At 44.0% G+C, this 18,547-nt stretch overlaps 1 protein-coding gene across 1 annotated transcript; it reads left to right on the top strand.

Moving 5' to 3' along the window:
* Positions 1–11,045: 11,045 nt before the first annotated feature.
* Positions 11,046–16,931, top strand: TMEM158 (transmembrane protein 158). Its single transcript, XM_054060490.1, has one exon. It carries the CDS (start codon positions 11,194–11,196, stop codon positions 12,121–12,123), a length of 930 nt encoding a protein of 309 aa, XP_053916465.1. The 5' UTR covers positions 11,046–11,193; the 3' UTR covers positions 12,124–16,931.
* Positions 16,932–18,547: the final 1,616 nt, after the last annotated feature.

The raw sequence follows: 18,547 nt of genomic DNA, 5'->3' as shown, positions 1-18,547 counted from the left end.
TCCCACCAGATCAGGCTGCCCAAGGCCCCATCCAACCTGGCCTTGAACACTTCCAGGGATGGGGCATTCACAGCTTCCCTGGGCAACCTGTGCCAGAGCCTCACCACTTTCATGGTGAAGAAATTCTTCCTTATGTCTAGTCTAAATCTGCCCCTCTCCAGTTTATACCCATTGCCCCTCATCCTATCACTACAAGCCTTTGTAACCAGTCCCTCTCCAGCTATCTTGTAGCCCCTTCAGGTACTGGAAGGTTGCTATAAGGTCCCCTCAGAGACTTCTCCAAGCTGAACAACCCCAGCTCTCTCAGCCTGAGTTAGCATGGGGCACTGCTGACATTCCTCTTCTGCAGCTACCAGTTTACCAAGCAACTACCTTCACTCAATATTTCTGTGGCTTCCTCCTTATCACCACTGATCTACTAAATCTGTCTTCCTATTTGTAGGCTAAAAGCAGAGAGAATAGAAATAACTATATCACTAAGCTGAAACACTGCTCTTTGTCTCCTGGGACCAGCCATCCGGTACATTCATTTAAGCAGAGCTGCTGGCAGAAAATGAAAATAAACTTTACTGGTCATTTTTACATAGTGAGAGACACCTAACTTGGAGTCCTAGTTACACTGCTTCAGAACCGGTAGGTACAAATCATAGAAGAAGAAGACTGAGAGTTCCCGTTCAGATACTGCAGGGAGAAAGCCCACGCCACCTGGACAAAGTTCTGGAACCTCTAAGCATGTGATTCAAGGTCCAGCCTGCCAACTGAGGGCTTGGCACCAGTATAGTAGAAAACAAAAACTATACAGGGATGATAACAGATCGATGTAGAAAACAGAGATGAAAGTCCAATATTAACATTTTTTTGAGAAGTCACATTGTTATATTGTATATATAACATGGCACTGAATATAGAACTATAGAATGTTCTGAGCTGGAAGGGACCCACAAGGATCACTGAGTCCAACTCCTCTCCCTGCATAGGACAACTCTGACATTCACACCACATGTCTGAGGAACTTGTCCAAATGCTTCTTGAATATTTTTAAGCTTGGCGCCACCACTGGTACCTGGGAAGCCTGTTCCAGTGCTCCACCACCCTCTGGGTGAAGAACCTTTTCCTAATGACCAAACTAAACCTCCCCTGGTGCACCTTCCTGCCATTCCCTTGGGTCATTGGCTGCCAGAGAGAAGAGGTCAGCACCTCCTCCTTCCCTTGTGAGACTGTAAACTGCAATGAGTTCTCTCCTCAGTCTCCTATTCTGCAGGCTGAACAGACTAAGTGACTTTAGCTGCTCCTCATATGGCTTCCCCTCTAAGCCTTCACCAGCTTTGTGGCCTCCTCCAGACACTTTCTAGTAGCTTTATATCCTTTTTATACTGCGGCACCCAAAACTGCACACGGTACCCAAGGTGGGGCTGCACCACTGTGGAGTAGATTCGTGGCTCTGAAAACCATTCAAAGATACCTCACAGCAAGCCATGATTAGTGGATTAGTATCTATCACTTTGTAGCACAGAGAAGCCATCTGTTTGATCAACTGTAGACAGCAATATGCGTTATCGGGAGACATCAGTGACAAGAGATACAGACCAAAATCAAACAGCAAAAGCGTGAACAAAAGTTAAATGAAAGGAAATTGAAGAACTTCTAAACCAGGATATTCATTCAGTTAATTCTACAGATGTCTGAGCAAACCATTCCCTGTGCTGAGGGAGGAAGACGCTTCTTTCTCTTTTGGCATTGTACTTGTACATATTCAGCAAAGCTGGGAAAACGGATTCTGATCTAACCTGTGGTTTGCAGAAGCTATTGATCTGGCATGAGGAAGAAAATGTAGCCAATGAGTATTTCATGGAAGGGATGAAAGCTAATTCAATACGCAGATACAGAGACAATACAATAGAATGAATATTCTCATAAGACATTAGGCTAATTAAAGTGTTATAAACTCTCTGTCAGATCACATTATCCTCTTTATTCTAGAGGTCCACTGGTGTCAGCATCCCTCACAGACAGCGCACATGGAAATCCCACAGAGACTAATTAAGTTTTTGTGGCCTGTAATAAGAACACAGGGGATTATTTTTAAATCCTATTTTTACCTTTACGGATAAGACATGACCAAAAGCACAAACATGCCTATGTCACCTTCTCATAACTGATTCTTCCTCTGGGATTTGGTAAGCGTATACCAGAGCCTGGAAACCAGGGAACCATGGCATTTCTTCCAGCAGTTTGTCAACCGCACCAGGATTAGTCTGGATAGACCACAACATACGGGTATAGATGAGAAGAGAATCAATGGCTTCATTCACAGCTAAAACTCGAGAAGAGGATCCTCAATACAGTTATCACAGATTACCACCTACCAGTCTTTCTGAGAAGATAAAAAGGTAATTGTCAGCTCTGTGTGATCTACAGTGACAGAGTTATAAGTGCCGAGGGCAAATGCAATTAAGTGGATGATGGATCGACATAAAATATTAGGAAGTGTAGCATCTGACGTGATGGCTTGAGCAAGAGATCCCCCAGACTAATTTAAGGTGCACTTCTTAGGGCTGATATGTGCCCCTCTTTAGTTTGCAGAATCAAGCCAAGACGCAGTAAAAAAACAGACACACCTTTTAAACCTGGTCAGTTCAGCGAAGAATCAGAACATCAGACACTATGCTTCCTACTTATTTTGTGATTATTAGGTCATGGAAAGAGTAGATAACACTGAGTGAGTATTAGTCTTTCATAGGGCAAGTTGTTCACACTGCCTGTATTTTCTAAGCATCTCCTTCTGCTTCAAAACATTAATACTTGCCTGAAAATAGAAAATCTTTCATTTTGAAGAGCCTGTGTTCCTCTGCTGCTTGTTCAATGCATCAGGTTTAAAGGCTGCAACCCACATTTTTTATTACTTGTGTAATCCTGCATTAAGTAGTCAGTCCTTGTTATCATACAGAATTGCATTTATGAGTACAATCATCTTGCTGAAAAAAAAAATCAGTGGCCTTGTTCATGTACTGACTTTGCTGGATTAGGACAGGAGTGCTTTGTAAATTAGGAACCAAAGCTCCGACTCTGTTGACTTCCCTAAAGCTGTTCCAGCATAGCAAAGGTATAACAGAGATGTATGTGCACTAGCCCTGGGTTTTGAGTACCTAATTATGGCTTAGACAGTTGTTGCAATGTCATACTGACTGTGGCCATTTCTGGGAAAATAAGTAGTGTGAACTAGCCAGTTCCCTAGAAATGAAGAACATTTTGGTTTTTTTTAAATCTGGTTCCTATCTAACCCAGAAACAGCTAACAGGTTTTTTCGAATCTGCTAATTGAAGCTCAGGCTGTCTGTTCTGCAAATAATTATGATACTGGAATGATGAGTGGAATGGGAAATGTAACCACTCACTCTTTGACACCTTAGAACTGTCTCCCAGCTCAACGGATGGATGGGCATCAGACTAGCTGTGTCTGCTTGGATGATCCAGCCCCACTCGCTGGTACTGGCAGCTCTGGAAAGAGTTAATGTGGTTCTGCTGACTCACGGAGACAGACTAATCTCTTTTCCTGTTTTGATACACAGCAAAAGTGTCTCACCAGAGATGGGACAGCAGGCAAGGGTTCCTTAACAGGGGAATGCATATGAATAGTATGCAGACCACCACAAGTGGTAACCTGAGTGCTGCTTGAGAACTCACATGTCTCCACTTCCGCACACCAACAACCAGAGCAGCTCTGGGAGCCCTGATCTAAGGTGTTGATGCACAGTTTGAAGGCAGGGAGGAGTTTATTTTTCACTGCTTATTTTACTGATGATGTTGACACTGCTATGCTTTAAACGTCACTGATTTGTCTCATGCAGCATCTCCAAAGTATCACAATTCACCTCAGCTAGCTCTGCCAAAAGTCCTAGACAAGGCCTGTGTGTCTCCCCTATTGTAATCTCTTTGGCTCGAGCACCTGGAACTGTCTCAAATTCATTCATTTGGGCACATCACTGAGTTTTCCACACCTCTCTGTCATTTCTCCTTTTCCACTGCTCCAAACACAAACTCCTTATTCTCACTTTCAAAGTTCATCACAATTCAACCCCGCCTCATACCAAACCTGGTATTTATTTATCTTTCCACCCATCCTTGCTTTATCAACTGCAGCCTCCATTTTTGCTTCTTGATTCTACAGTTCCTTTTATGACCGGGGACAAAAACTCACCATTAAACCATTGAAGCCTCTGCTGTAGACCCCTTTACATTGTCTCTGTCATGTATCACATAGCACAGAAGCACCGGCTAACAACAGAAAGGCAGAGGATGGTCAGGGCTACAGGCTGGCAAAGGAGCTGCACAGGGAATCTGTATCACACCCTCTCCTTCGAACCCTGATTCTCATCCACTTGTTTTCTGGAAAAGTTCTTTAGGATACAAGATTGTTCTCAACAGTGTCTTGTGTTTGTGTGTCTTCTGTGCAGTACGGCAAAACAGCTCTTAATAAAAGACCAGTAACTACTTTGTGTTCCTCTCCTATGAAATAGGATTTCTTTACAGTCCAAGTCACTGGCAACTTCCCAGGGAAGCAGGATTTTATAGCTGGGTTTTAAAGCCACAGAAAGACTGAGGCCACACTGGAAACTCATGGGAGTGTCAAATCCATGTCTGCTTAGTGCAGACTAATACCAGACTTTTGCACCTGTCTCCCTTCTCTATACAGAGATAAATAACAGCAAAGGAGAGCCCTGGGGCCATGTTCAGAACAGGCTGGGTAAATACTCAAAGTCTTTGCAAAACTAAATGCTTTCCAAGGAGCTATTTTTTAATGTATTGTTGGTAGTAAATGTTTACATTTTCCAGATAATAACTCATAAAGCAGTCATTAAGGAATGCTATTTTATGTACAAATATCTTGCAGAACAATTAAATATGTAATCACACAAAATCTTTTTGCATTCCTAGTATCTTCACAGCATCAGCATTAAACAACTACTCCTTTTGCTGACATCTCTTTTCCTTCAGGAATGGCTGCGATATGTCAGGGTTTGTCCAGAACCCCAGGGATCATTTGGATGCTTGGAAAATCTGTGCTTCATGAACAAAGAAAGCTTGACACCTGGTCAAACTGATCCTACAAGGTCTTTAGCAACCTGGCAGAAAGTAATCTCAAGTCCTGCAATGTGTACACTCAGGTGGGAACAAAGATGTTGTATTTCCCTTTAACACTATCTGAGGTTTCTTAAAAATGGCTCAAGTTGACGGTCTCTCAATTCTGCCTGCACAGACCATTTAGTTTGGATTCATTATCTCTATCCATATATCAGATCCTAAATTCACCAGTTTCAGCCAAAGTCCAACATTGGATACGTTAACTGGTCAAATGAATATAAGGCAAACTGTGTTATAGTTATAGTCAGGCTCCAGGCCAATAAAACTTAAAAGAAGAGCAAACATGGTAGTTACAAGACAAAATAAATATAGCCCAGGGCTGAATCTTGCCTAAGCTTGTTGGAACTAAATTATCTTTAAAGTCCATTCCAACCGAAACCATTCTATGAGAGCTTCATCGGTTGAACTTGATGATCTTAAAGGTCTTTTCTGACCTTAATGATTCTATGATCTTACGACTATGATTCTATGAGTGAGTGTTTTACTCAACTTGCAAGTGGTAACCTAGGCAAGAACGTGAATCCAGTGTTTCTAGAATACTACTGACGGTCAAAACCAAAAAGCATTTTAGCAGGGCCTGTAGCAATAGGACAATGGGTAATGCTTTTAAACTAAAAGAGGAGAAGTTTAAGTATTAGTATTATATTTTTCATGCTGAGGGTGATGAAACACTGGAACAGGTTTCCCAGGGAGATGGTAGATTCCACATCCCTGAAAACAAAGATTGGGTTCGATGGAGCTCTGAGCAACCTGATCTAGCTGAAGATGCCCCTACTAACTGCAGGGTGGTTGGACTAGATGATCTTCATGGTCCCTTCCCAATCCAAACCATTCTATGATTCTATGAGTCTACAATTAAAAAAAAAAAACACTGTATAAGTGGAATAAATTAAAGTACTGCATTTATCACTCTTTGTAGGCCAACCACATCTAACCAACCTCTATGGTAGTCTTTTTTTCTATTTTGCAGTTACCTCAAGCCAGCATGCTCTTGATTTACAATCACCTTCAGCTATGGAGGTACAAAGTTTGTTCTTTGAATCACTTCTCTCTTACACCCATTTCCACTGATTTTTCTTTTCCTATAATTTCTTTTTGATCTTTGTCTAAAAGCCTCAACCTACATAAAGCATCAAACAAAAAAAAGCTCTGAAAGTAAATTACTGCATTCCCTTTAGCATTCCTCTGCATATATTTCACACTTATCTTTAGATTTGAAGCAGTCTTTTTAGTCTGTGCTAGTACAATACAGAGTCTAAAAGAGTCCTGGACATGAGCTCTTAAGTACTCCTTGAAGCTCCCAGAGCCCTCATCCTGGAGGCCTTCTATCTTACTGATACCACCTGATGTATTTGCAGCTGGATTAAACTTTGCCATAAATGCCATGGAGAACTCCCCTTCAGTACTTCTGGATTCTTGATGGCATTTGCTTTCTCTTGGTCCACATTCCATCAGTTGTCTGGTTTGCAGACCGTGGGAGCTCCACTACAGCCCATCTGGACACGAGGTGGCTAAATAGCCCTAGCCTGGCCCTCATTGCTCAAACCTTCTCACCTTCTCTGCTGCCTTGCCTCACTCCCCAGCTATGCAGGTACAGCTTTTTGCAGGAGTATGTAGTGATCTGGATAAGGGGTTAAAGATTGGGGTTAAGGTCGGGTGACAATGTTTATGATATTTTAATACAAAGGGCAGTCATCTGCCCTATCTTTTGATATGGGTCATTTTATTGCTTCAGGAAGATTAATGTTTGTATAACTGAGAGGGTGGTGTTGAGGCAGCATCTGCTGCTGATAGAAATGCAGGTCAAATGATGAGCATAGTGTCTTTGCCGAGATAGGTGTGTTGACTTCTCTAGCAAGATCATGCCCTTGTTCTCAGCCTGCTCGCCAACTAGCTGTTCCCTTTGCCTGGGCTTCTGATATTCATATAAAGAGTGGAACAAACCTCTGGCTTGTTCCATGCTTGTTCCATGCTTGTTCCATGCAGTGCATGATGTGTTTTCTGCAGATAAATCTTCCCAACGTGATGTAGCAGTAGCAAGCTGCTTAGTCCAACCTGCTCCTATTATCTGTTTCAGAAGCTTCAGTCTTTAACTGTTTAATCACAAATCTTTTCTGACAAATCCACAAGAATACTGAGCAAGAAGGAGGGAAGTGAAGGTTCCAATCCCTGTGCTCACAATGAAAGCAACACGTCGGTGGACAGTATGAAATACCCCTTAGCTCCTTCCTTAACCAGCAAACTGCTGATTACCAACGACTCTTCAAAGAGCATATTCCGCAGTCATCATAAGATCAGCTAGTTTCCTTACATTACTGAGACTCTTTCCCCGCATCAGCTGTGAAACCATTTTTCAACCAAGCCTTCTAAATTATATCACAGAAGCATTTTTCCTCAGCTGGGAATAAAAGTACTCGCTCAAAACAATCCCCAGGATGATTGGATCCCATTCCTTTCACAGAACTGAAACTGCTCTTTTCTGAAAGGAGTCAAGTACCAACTTCTTCCTCCTGACCCTGCCTCCCTTGTCAGCTATTGACTGTGAAATTCTCTTTATTTCCCTGGCGCTTTTACAGAGAAAAGCATTGTTATACTTACTTGCTTCTTACATCTTTTTTTCCTGTAATCAACAGTAGGTATTTTTCCACAGAAAAATATGTCTGCGATGTTATAGCTGAGTATTGAACCCTTTACTCCACTACTTTGCCATCTTTTCTCCCACATGCAACTGCTTTCAGAAAAGACAAACTCAAAACCCTGTTCTCTGTTAAGAAAAGTTCCACAGATATTCCCTTCCCTCAGTGCCAATCAGCATAAATTTGCCAAATTAAGGAATGCTGCCCGAGGATCACAAGATTTGGTTTAAATCCAATTACAGATTTCCTTCTGGAATCTGTACCTGTTTAGGGTCAGTTTCCACTAGACCCTCATCACATGAAATTTTAATGGCACTTGGGCAGAAATATTTATTCCTTATTTCATCTTACTTGAAATATTTCACAAGTGACACTTCAATAAAAATGTTTAGTTAAAATGTCATTAAAACAACTCTCAAAGATTCTGATTGTCCTTTACCATTAGTTTTTATCCTTCCGTCAGCTTCACCATCTGTCTCATGAAACTCCTACTGTCTTGTTACCTCATTATTCCCCTCTAAAATATTATCATTATAGCCCACTTCACACCTCCTCTACCACACTGGAAAATGCTACTGTGACCTACAGTGCATATAGTAATTCCAGTTATATCTGTAGAATCAAACCTGCAAAATCTACGTCCTGATCTGCCTGTGACTTGTGAGTCACCTTTGGCTGGCCCCTGATTTATTTATGCTACAGCATCTCCAGCTATAAAACCACTTTGTTCTTTGAGATTTATGGCTGAAAGCCACAGAACAGAGCTATATATTAATACTACTAATAAATGAGTTTTCAAGTGTGCTGAAAACTCTTTGAATGACTGAATCCATGCAGAGATTAATTGTATCTGCTAGACCTATAAATGAAATACCTGTAAAGCGCCCTGCTGGACAGTGTCTATCAACCAATGATCTAACATACTTTCTCCTTCTTCAACCCACTTGCTCAATTATTCTTTGATGAAGAGGACTAGATATGAGGCACCCACGCATCTTCAACCTGAAATAAATCGACCTCTTTTAGTTCTTTGCCGTGGTAGTTTAAATGACGCTAAATTCATTTAACCTTCTCATGGCAGGTCATCTTTCCTTGCAGGAGAAGAAGCCTAGGTCAATTCTCCCTCCCTGAACTTCTTTGCAAATACCCCAGACTGCATTCAGCTGGGTGCTGGGAGTTGAGACCGAAAATACTGAAGCTGTGCCTGAGAACATTTGCCACCCACATACTGCAACAGCGTTCAGGAGCTAAATCTTATTTATGAGGCTTAGTTTCATTTCCAGCCCTTAGTGCCAAAATCCCAATAGAATGTAATTTGTGCACAAGTGGTCACACAGTTTTGGCATTATTTGCTACACATTACCCTTCTCTTAATCCGGTTTTGGGTCTACAGACATACTACAAGAGAAAAACAGCTACAGAAATGCAGGGGACTGTGGACATGACAAAGGTCATTAGGAGATGCCCACAGACACACAGTCAAGAGGTAAAAAAGGTATCAGAGAGCTCTTAAATAAGAGACATTGAGACAACACTGAAAATTGTATGAACTGTATTGTAACATCCAAACAAAACCCCAGAAATGGAACTGTACAGCTTGCTTTGAACACTTTATTGGGCATGTTTCTCTGTAATAAGCCAAACAATAATAAAAACTTGGCCAAACTATAGACATCTGTTAGACAATGCCCTTTGGGCTAATTTAGGACTCGGCACTCAGGTCCCTTTTGAATAGAAGGCAAACAACTCCGGCTTTTGTCATGATATATTTAGGCAAGGGTTTTGAAAGAAAACTGATTCACTGCCTCCATTCATGTTGAATTATAGCAAATCTAAAATTTACTCTCTACCCTCATTCACTACCCTCGCTCCTCTGAAAGGCTTGAGAGCAATATTACAGTAACTCATTCACCAGGTGAGAATGTGTCCATGTGTTGGTTTGACTCGGGATCACGTCTGACACGGGACCCACGCCAACCTCAGAGTTACCTTACAGAGTTGAGTTTAATCATTGGCATAAATTGTCCCATATACACTCGGGTAAGCCTGGTTTTTGCACTCGTGTCTCCCTTTTGCGCCTCTATTTGTCAAAGAAAAAGGGCTGCAGAGGCAAAGAAGACAATCTCATTCCTGGGTGCTTGCCAGGAAAACGTAACTCTATTCCACCTGCTGCCTAAAGTAAAGGCTAAGAAATGTTCATCCTCTGTCACCCACTTGTGTCCCTCCCCGAGGCTCTCGGTGTCAAACCGCAGCACCGCAATCCTCAGCCTGTGTCAGGAGCGATGCTGCATGCACGGGGGCATGGAACGAGCCGGAGTTATCTATTACCGCTCCATTATGAACTGCCAAGGCTTACAGAGCATCCCCTCGAAAAGCACGGCTGACTCTCACAGCTACCACGCTCGGTAGCTTCGTGCTCCCTGCAACAAGCTGCCACGCTTTAAAGCCTCGGCTACAGCGGGATGTCCCGCAGCTCACTGGGGGCTCCCGGCTGCAGGACCGCTCCCGGGACTGACAGAATCATAAAATAGTTCGTGTTGGAAGGGACCTTAAAGACCACCCAGTTCCAACCCCCCGGACTTCAGAGCCCGGCAGGCAGGACGCAGCCCCCGCACCCTCTCCAAGTTTAAACTCCCTTCCTGAGCGTCCCCGGTCTCTTTCCCTTCCTATGAAGTCGAAATGAAACTCCCTGCAACCTGTCGGGGGCTCTTCCCCCCGTGGACCAGGCTGCCCAGGGCAGCGCTGGAGCCACCATCCCTACAGGTGCTCAGGAAACGCGTCGAGGTGGCGGATCGGGACGCGGTTTAGGAGGCGAGGCGGTGGTGTGCCGATGGGTGGACTGGACGATCTTCGAGGTCTTTTCCAACCTCAATGCTTCCATCTGCGCCCCCCACCCCATCCCTCGCCCTTGCCCCCCCCCCCCCCCCGAGGAAGGTGATAAGGGGGACAGAGGGGACTGTCGCGGATGGGAGAGGAGGGAAGGGAGGGATGCAGGGATGCCGAGGCGCAGGGCGCTGCCCGCCGCGGTGCCGCTCCCAGCCACGGAGACGGCGGCGGAGCTGCTGGGGGGTGTCTCAGCTCGCCCCCGAGGAGGAGGAGGAGGTGTGGGGATCCGTCCCGGGGGCGGCGGGAGAGCAGTCCCCGCCCGAGGGGAGACGGATGCTGCCCAGGGATGCTGCCGGGGCGGCGCTGCCCCGGGGCGGGGAAAGGGGAGCCGCTGCCGTCACCGAGGCTCCCGGCTCGCTCGCAGCCCCAGCCCCGCTCCCACCCCCTCGCCTGCCCCCACCCTCCTTCCCTTCCTCTCGCTTTCTCGGCGAGAGCGGCGTGCCTGCCTTTCCCAGATGGCAGCCGGCAGCGCCATGCAGCCTCCCGTTCCTCCTCCTCCTCGCCCTCCTCTCCGGCTCTAAGTCAATGCCATGCTGCCGCTGCTCCTCCCGGCACTGCTGGCCGCCTGCCTGCCGCCCTGCCAGGGCTGGAGCCCCTCGGCGGCTGCCAGCGGGCAGGAGGAGCCGGAGCAAGAGCTCTTCTTGCCCCCCGTCAACTCCTCCTCCCGCACCTTGGCCAGCCTGGAGATGGACCTCGACGGGCCAGCGAGCAAAGAGGAGGGCAGCACCGGCAGCCCGGGCACGCCGGCTGCCCCTAGCCAGGAGCCTTTTCCTTCTGCTCCCACCTCCCCCGGGCAGCAGGGGCAGCAGCAGCAGCAGGGGCAGCAGCAGCAGCGTCCCCAGCCGCAGCCCGTCGAGGACCCGCACTGCAACATCAGCGTGCAGCGCCAGATGCTGAGCTCGCTGCTGGTGCGCTGGAGCCGCCCGCTGGGCATCCAGTGCGACCTCCTGCTCTTCTCCACCAACAGCCACGGGCGGGCTTTCTTCTCCGCCGCCTTCCACCGCGTGGGGCCGCCTCTCCTCATCGAGCACCTGGGGCTGGCGGCCGAGCTGCGGCTCTGCGTGGGCTGCAGCTGGGTGCGGGGCCGGCGGGTCGGGCGCCTGCGGGGAGCCGCACCCCAAGCCCCCGCCGCAGCCTCCTCCTCCTCCTCGTCCTCCTCCTCCTCGCTCTCCTACCCTCCGGCGGCCGAGCCCGGGCAATACTGGCTGCAAGGGGAGCCGCTGAATTTCTGCTGCTTGGATTTCAGCCTGGAGGAGCTGAAGGGAGAGCCCGGCTGGCGGATGAACCGCAAACCCATCGAGTCCACCTTGGTGGCTTGCTTCATGACTCTGGTCATCATCGTTTGGAGCGTGGCCGCCCTCATCTGGCCGGTGCCCATCATCGCCGGGTTCCTGCCCAACGGCATGGAGCAGCGCCGAGGGACCACCGCTGCCCCCACGGCCACCGCCGCTGCCAAGTAGCCTCTTCCCGTGCCCCCTCCCTCCTTCCCCGTCCTGTGATGTGCAGGGATGCCCCGGAGACGTGTTCTTTTTTTCCTCCTTTAAAGCGTGTCACGGGTGCCCTGCCCTGCCCTGGAGACGACCAAATCCTGTGTGCTCCTTTTATATCTTTAATATCCGTTTTAAACGAACCTTTTAGTAAAAAAGAAGGGGAAAAAAAAGAGAACACCTCCCCCTCCCCTCCAAAAAAAAAAAATCAACGCAGGGAATAAAAGACCCTCCCCTTCAACCCCAATTGTTGTAGTCGGAGTAGCTTTTTGTATATGAAGTACAGTTGGAGCGGGTTTTGTTCTTTATTTACAAAGTCTCTTTTTTGCAGGGTCGAGAACCGAAGCAGTATATATATATATTGTTATTGCTGAAGCTGAACTTTCCTGAACCTTTTTTTCACTGTATTTCCCTGTTGACAGTGTGTATTTATTATTGTAGCTCTGCGTTATTTGGCTTTTAATACAGAGGTTTTCTTTCTGGAGCTGCTGTGGCCTCTTGTGAGTCTGTTTTCGCCAGGGTGGAATTGAGAGTTTGGCTGATTTTGCCATCTGCAAACTGCCTGTGAAGCTACTCTTTCCCCATGATGTTTCCAGGGTTGTTGGTGGAAAAGGGAGAATCCCAGACCATTTCCAAATGATGTTTGCCCTACTCGTACAGTTGATTTAGGTCTTTATACCTACATTGGGGTTGAGTGGGATGGGGAACGTCTCTCTGCCAGATGCCCTCCAAGGTGATTTACTTATCACCGCTCCACAGACTGTGTCTTACTTCTTGGTTTGAGGTCCGGTGGTTTCAGTCCTGGGAAGATGAGGCCCACTGTTTGAGAGGTGTTAAAAGCAGCGTAGGGACAAGTCTCTGACTTGCACAAAGTGCATTCCTCCAAACCAGCTCGGATGCAGAGCGTTTGTTGAAAGCACGGCGTTTATCGTACCTCTTTTTCAACTAGCAGTCTGCAGGGTTGCTCACAGAAAGCCTGTGAGGTGGAGAGAAGGCAGGAGCTCCCAGTCCAGGACTAGATTAAGTCTGCCACCAAGTAAGCATGCAAAGAAGAGAGATTTGCAAGATTTTGTCTTTATTGTTTGAGCAGACAGTTGCATAGCCTGAAATATCATTGGTTGTACATGTCCAAATATTCAGCCTTATAGCATGTTGTTTCATTTGCCTTAGATGCAATAAGTCCAGCTGAAGTTGCAAAAACCAAAATGTGAGCTGAGTGAGAAGGATTTTCAGTAGGAATTCTCATTCCTTTGTCAACATCAATTTATTTAATTTGTTAGGAACACGTGAGCTCACTTGGGGCTTATTTGGCATGTTTGTAATATTGTTTTCTTACCTGTGGTTTGTTGGAAATAACTGGATTAAAAGTCTGGAGGGATTAAACTCTTAGGAATTCTATTTTTTAAATTGAGAACAAAATAAAATAAATGCATGCCTGTGTGTATGCTACCTGGAAAAAAAAGCAGAGGGAAAAAGATTGACAAACAGCAGAAATAAATTAAGATTTTAAAGTGTTCCATGTTACTGGACTACCTCTACACCCACTGTTTCTCCTATTGATACACCCACTGTTGATCTTAATAAGCATGTCACTTGAGTAAACATTGCAGCAGTATTGTTTTCAGAAAGTAGAGGATCCAGTCACTGTGAGAATTGTTCATTTGACTTATTGATCTGAAGGGCATCTTCCCCCATATGCTTAGTTTACAGAGCCCTACTTTTCTTTCCTTAATGTGGGAAACGTAATGTCATTTCCACCTTGTGCAAGTCCTTTTATGCACAGACACACGACGTACTAGAGATCTGTTATTTGCCTATAATGCCCTGTGTGATAGAGAAGCTTCTTCATGCTGACAGGCAAGGTTAGCAAGAGAATGTGAAGCTGGAGTTAACACCCTCCTGAAAGAGAAATGCTCTAACTATGAAATAAGCCTCAGAAGAGTTGCCGTGCCAAGAACGAATTTCTTCTTTTAAGTGAAAATACATTTAGGCATAGAGTTTCTTCTTTTGCGTGAGATACTTTTAGGCAGAGAGTTCACAACTTCTGTGGGAAATTTCGCTGGCTCTGTAGTGTACGGTGTGTAGAACTCACTGTCATCCATACAGCCCATGCTTGAACTCACTGCTGGAATCTCTTTTTTTGCTAATTCTACTTTCTGCTGTTGGGTCTTTTTTATTGAATTACATCAACATAAGCAAGATAATGCTGTTACAGTCTGAAACAGGCAGCTTCAGCTATTAAAGGGTCGTTATTTGCAATTCTTACACGTACCAAGAACAGTAAAACTGGTACAGAATGGTTTTGGGGTATGTCAGATATCTAACTTCTGCCAATTTCAATTGCCTCGTGAACAGGCAACACCACAGAGAATATTTTGCTACTTCACTTAAAAAGTGTGGTAGGGATTCTCTTTATAAATACTCTTATAAGTGGAGCTGCTGTTATAAAAGGTGAAATGTTTAAAACACAAGGATGGCATTAAAAAACAAACCAACCAACCAACCAAAGCCCAAAAGGCAAATCTTGTCCAGAGTACGAAATGCTGCAACATTCTCAGGGAGTAGTGATCTCAGATACAAAATGCAAAGAGCATTTCCCAGATAGGGAAAGTGTTTCCTTAGCTCACAGTAACCACCAGGGTAAGCATGTTTGTTCCCTTTGCAGAGGGAAGATAGTAGATGTTTCTGGGCACAGAGATTACCTAATGTACAGTGTTTATCCTGGACCGAACTCCCCAAACCCTTGGCTTTCAGCAAAGTGGCCGCAGGGTTTCTCCTGTAAAGAACTGAGTTGCGAGCTTTGGTGTATGCTGCTATTCTGCATAGTTGTGCCCTTGGGCCCGAGTTTAACAGGGAAGTGATTTAACAACTTTCACAGTCTGGAGTGTTGTTATGGAAATGCATTATGCAGACCGTGAACTTTTTCAGTCACCATTACATCTAGCACCAAGAACCCTGTTCCCATAGCTGGGGCTGCTACTATGACTTCAAACAACTGATAATTTTGAGCCACAAAAGACAAACACAACTTTTGCCTGCATACATGGGAATTTAATCTGAATTAAACTGAGAAGAGTCAAGCCCAGAGCAATATAAAAATGATAGATCTCCACACCAGCTAGCTTCAGATTTCAACTCGAGACACCAGTATGTGTATTTATTTTCTTTTTTCACTGGCAGTAGATTTTTATTGTCTCTTTACTGAGGATGATTCTAAGCCATTTTTATTTGTTTGGATTTCTTTTTAAAACTACTGACTGGTACCAAGATCAGCACAAGAATGGAATTAGTCATCATATATAATCCTTCATGTACTCAGGGAGGGTATGTATATGCACATATATACATACATCTATATATTAGGACTTACTGTGTACAACAGAAAGTGGAAACAAAAGAGTGAAAAAGAATGGTGAGAAACAAATACTACTGAACAAGTAATACTGGTTTTCGTTCCCTAATTATTTATTGGGTAATGCTTCCTAGCAAGTTATTCTGACTTTATTTATGTAATTGTGGCTTTTTTGGAAAGCAACGGATACCTAGAAACAGAGGTGATTTCTTGATTTCCTTTTTATGCAATCCAACTATATTATAGGGTTTTTTCTTTTTCACTCCAGGAACCCAGAACTCTCTCAGGGGAGAGATATCACATTAGAAGACGAGGGTTGTATGCTAGTGTTAGACTGGTACATTTTTTTCTGTGTATTCAGACCTCAGAACTGAATCTTTCTCCCTCACATACTTGCTTAGTTATGTTTTATAGCTCTATCAGAAGCAGAAATATATAGATGGATATGTAGTTTTAGCATGGACACAGTTTCGCTGTTATTTACTGCCACATTGATTCCCGTAATAAAACTATAAAAATGTAGTACAGTGTAATAATATTTTTTGTATTATGTAAACATGCTGTTGCTCAATTTGTTATTGATGATCAAGAGCATTTTTGTGTGTCAGCAGGTACGTGGATATTTGGGGCAAAATTGCCATACTTGGATAAACGTGAAAGCTGTTACTTATTCCGGGCTTAGTTCATCAGTGCTTTCGATGATTAATCGGACTGCAACAGCAGTACTATTTGTGCAGTGAATATTACTCAATATGAGTAAGGGCTACTGAGCCAAGCCCTAACAAAAACTAATTAACCCCCTTACTTAGCTGAGTAAGTATTATTCATCCTGACTTCCACTTGCTAAATAAAAGTGTCTACAGGGCTGACATTACATGATCCCAGGGGCTGAACAAGAGTCTAGTGAAATCAAATTGTTAACTGAAGTTTCATGCGACCGAAGATCAAAGAATCTGTTTTAAACTTATATCTCTAGATATAAGAGTAGGTATTGCTTTCTTGTTACTCTCTGTTTTTTATACACATAGTTCATATATCCAAAGCCAGGATTTCTCAGTCCAGTGTAGGGACTTGTAGTTTGGAAATTGTCTTCTTTCTGAAGCTAGTGTGAAAACTGCCAGTTATTTTCTGAGGAGTTTTACTGAATAAATGTGTTTTTTCCCCAACATATTTAATATTGACTTTTCAGAAAACATTTTAATGATTATGAGAATATGTGTAAATATGAAATCCTAAATGTATTTGGATTTCAAAACATAAAAAAATCTCTTTAAGCAGTAATCAATTTTTAAAAGCATATATTTAAACAAAAACATTGGTTTCCATTTCATCCCCCTTCAAAAGTAGAACATTACAATGAAAATCAGAGGTGCATGTGAGTGTTTTACCTTGCAAAAGTGATTTTGGGGGGAATTCCCCCCCCCATTTATTTAAATATTTTTTTTTTGCAAGATACAGAGCTGTATTCTAAGGATAGTGTTATCTTCTGTGATTTGGAATTGATCACAGGTTGTGACAGACAAGGAACTACATTTCTTTTCTCTCCTTTTTAACTGTTCTGATTTAAAAAGTTATTCAGAACAATTGTGAATTAAAAAAAAAAAACAAAACACAACAAACTTAACTTAGCCCATATGCTTCTATTATATTATATTATACCGGGGGAGAAAGCAGCCTGGTGTAAAATTTGGGAGATTAAGGAAGTTTACTGGACATGTCTGGTGTTTTATTAGGTTTGTGGCTAGGCTAGGTCTCACAATCCAAACATCTTTCAACTCCTATAAATTTTGGATTCATAACTGAGTGTAGCAGTTTGATCATCTCTATGACAGAGGAGTGTCTGGGGAAAGCCACAATCTAAAACCTTATCGCTTATTTTAGTTTTCTTATTATCTCAACAAGTTAACAGTGCCAGAGCAAAACTGGAAGATCCAAATATCCCGAGAAACGCTATATGTTTCTGTGTTTGCCTTGTTCTCAGCTTTCTTAGAAAAACTTCTGATTAATAGGACGTGAATTTGAGGTCAATGCCGTTCTGAGGAAGTGAATTCACTGGAAACGTGAGGTTAAACTGCTTTTTTTTTCCTTGTAAGGTGAGATGTGCTAGAAGTAGTGGGACCTTACCTTGTCGGTGTCACTCTGGGTGTTGCTAAGCAACATGAAGTGGTTAAAATGGAGATTTAGAGAAGAGCATGGAGGAATAAAGGAAAGTAAAGACACAGAAAAAGCATTAAAAAAGAGTAAATGTGCCAGCATGCTCTGCAAAGAAGTTGTGGAGTATCAGCTAGCAAAAAGATAGTGATTAAGATCATAGAGAAAAACCAAAACTGACATAAGATTAATCAGAAACTCGATTCTGTGATACTATGATTCTGTACTTCATTCAAAATTTTCAGTGCTTTGCCTGAATAATCGATTGTGGTTTGGGCCCCAAATTGCAAAAGTAATGGCAAAAGAAAATAATCATAGAATAGTTTGGGTTGGAAGGGACCTTAAAGATCATCCAGTTCCAACCCCCCTGCCATGGGCAGGGACACCTCCCACTAGATCAGGCTGCCCAAGGCCCCATCCAACCTGGCTTTGAACACCTCCAGGGATGGGGCAGCCACAACTTCCCTGGGCAACCTGTGCCAGTGCCTCACCACTCTCTTCCTTATGTCTGGTCTAAATCTGTCCCTCTCCAGTTTATACCCATTGCCCCTCGTCCTGTCACTACAAGCCTTTATGAATAGCTCCTCCCCAGCTTTCTTGAAGCCCCTTTCAGGTACTGGAAGGTTGCTATAAGATCTCCTCTGAGCCTTCTCTTCTCCAGGCTTAACAACCCTAACTCTCTCAGCCTGTCCTCGTATTTTTGCTCCAGCCCTCTGATCGTCTTTGTAGACCTCCCCTGGACCCATTCCAACAGCTCGATATCCTTCTTACGTTGAAATTAAGAGTGGAACTACCCTACCATTAATAAAGAACAAAAATAAATCACTCTGCATGTTGCTGGAAACCAAACAACAAAATGGCAAAGCACTATCTTGCATATACTATCTACTCTAG

The sequence above is a fragment of the Cuculus canorus genome, chromosome 2, assembly GCF_017976375.1.
Source record: "Cuculus canorus isolate bCucCan1 chromosome 2, bCucCan1.pri, whole genome shotgun sequence".
Lineage (NCBI taxonomy): Eukaryota > Metazoa > Chordata > Aves > Cuculiformes > Cuculidae > Cuculus > Cuculus canorus.
This window is presented reverse-complemented; position numbering and strand designations above follow the sequence as displayed.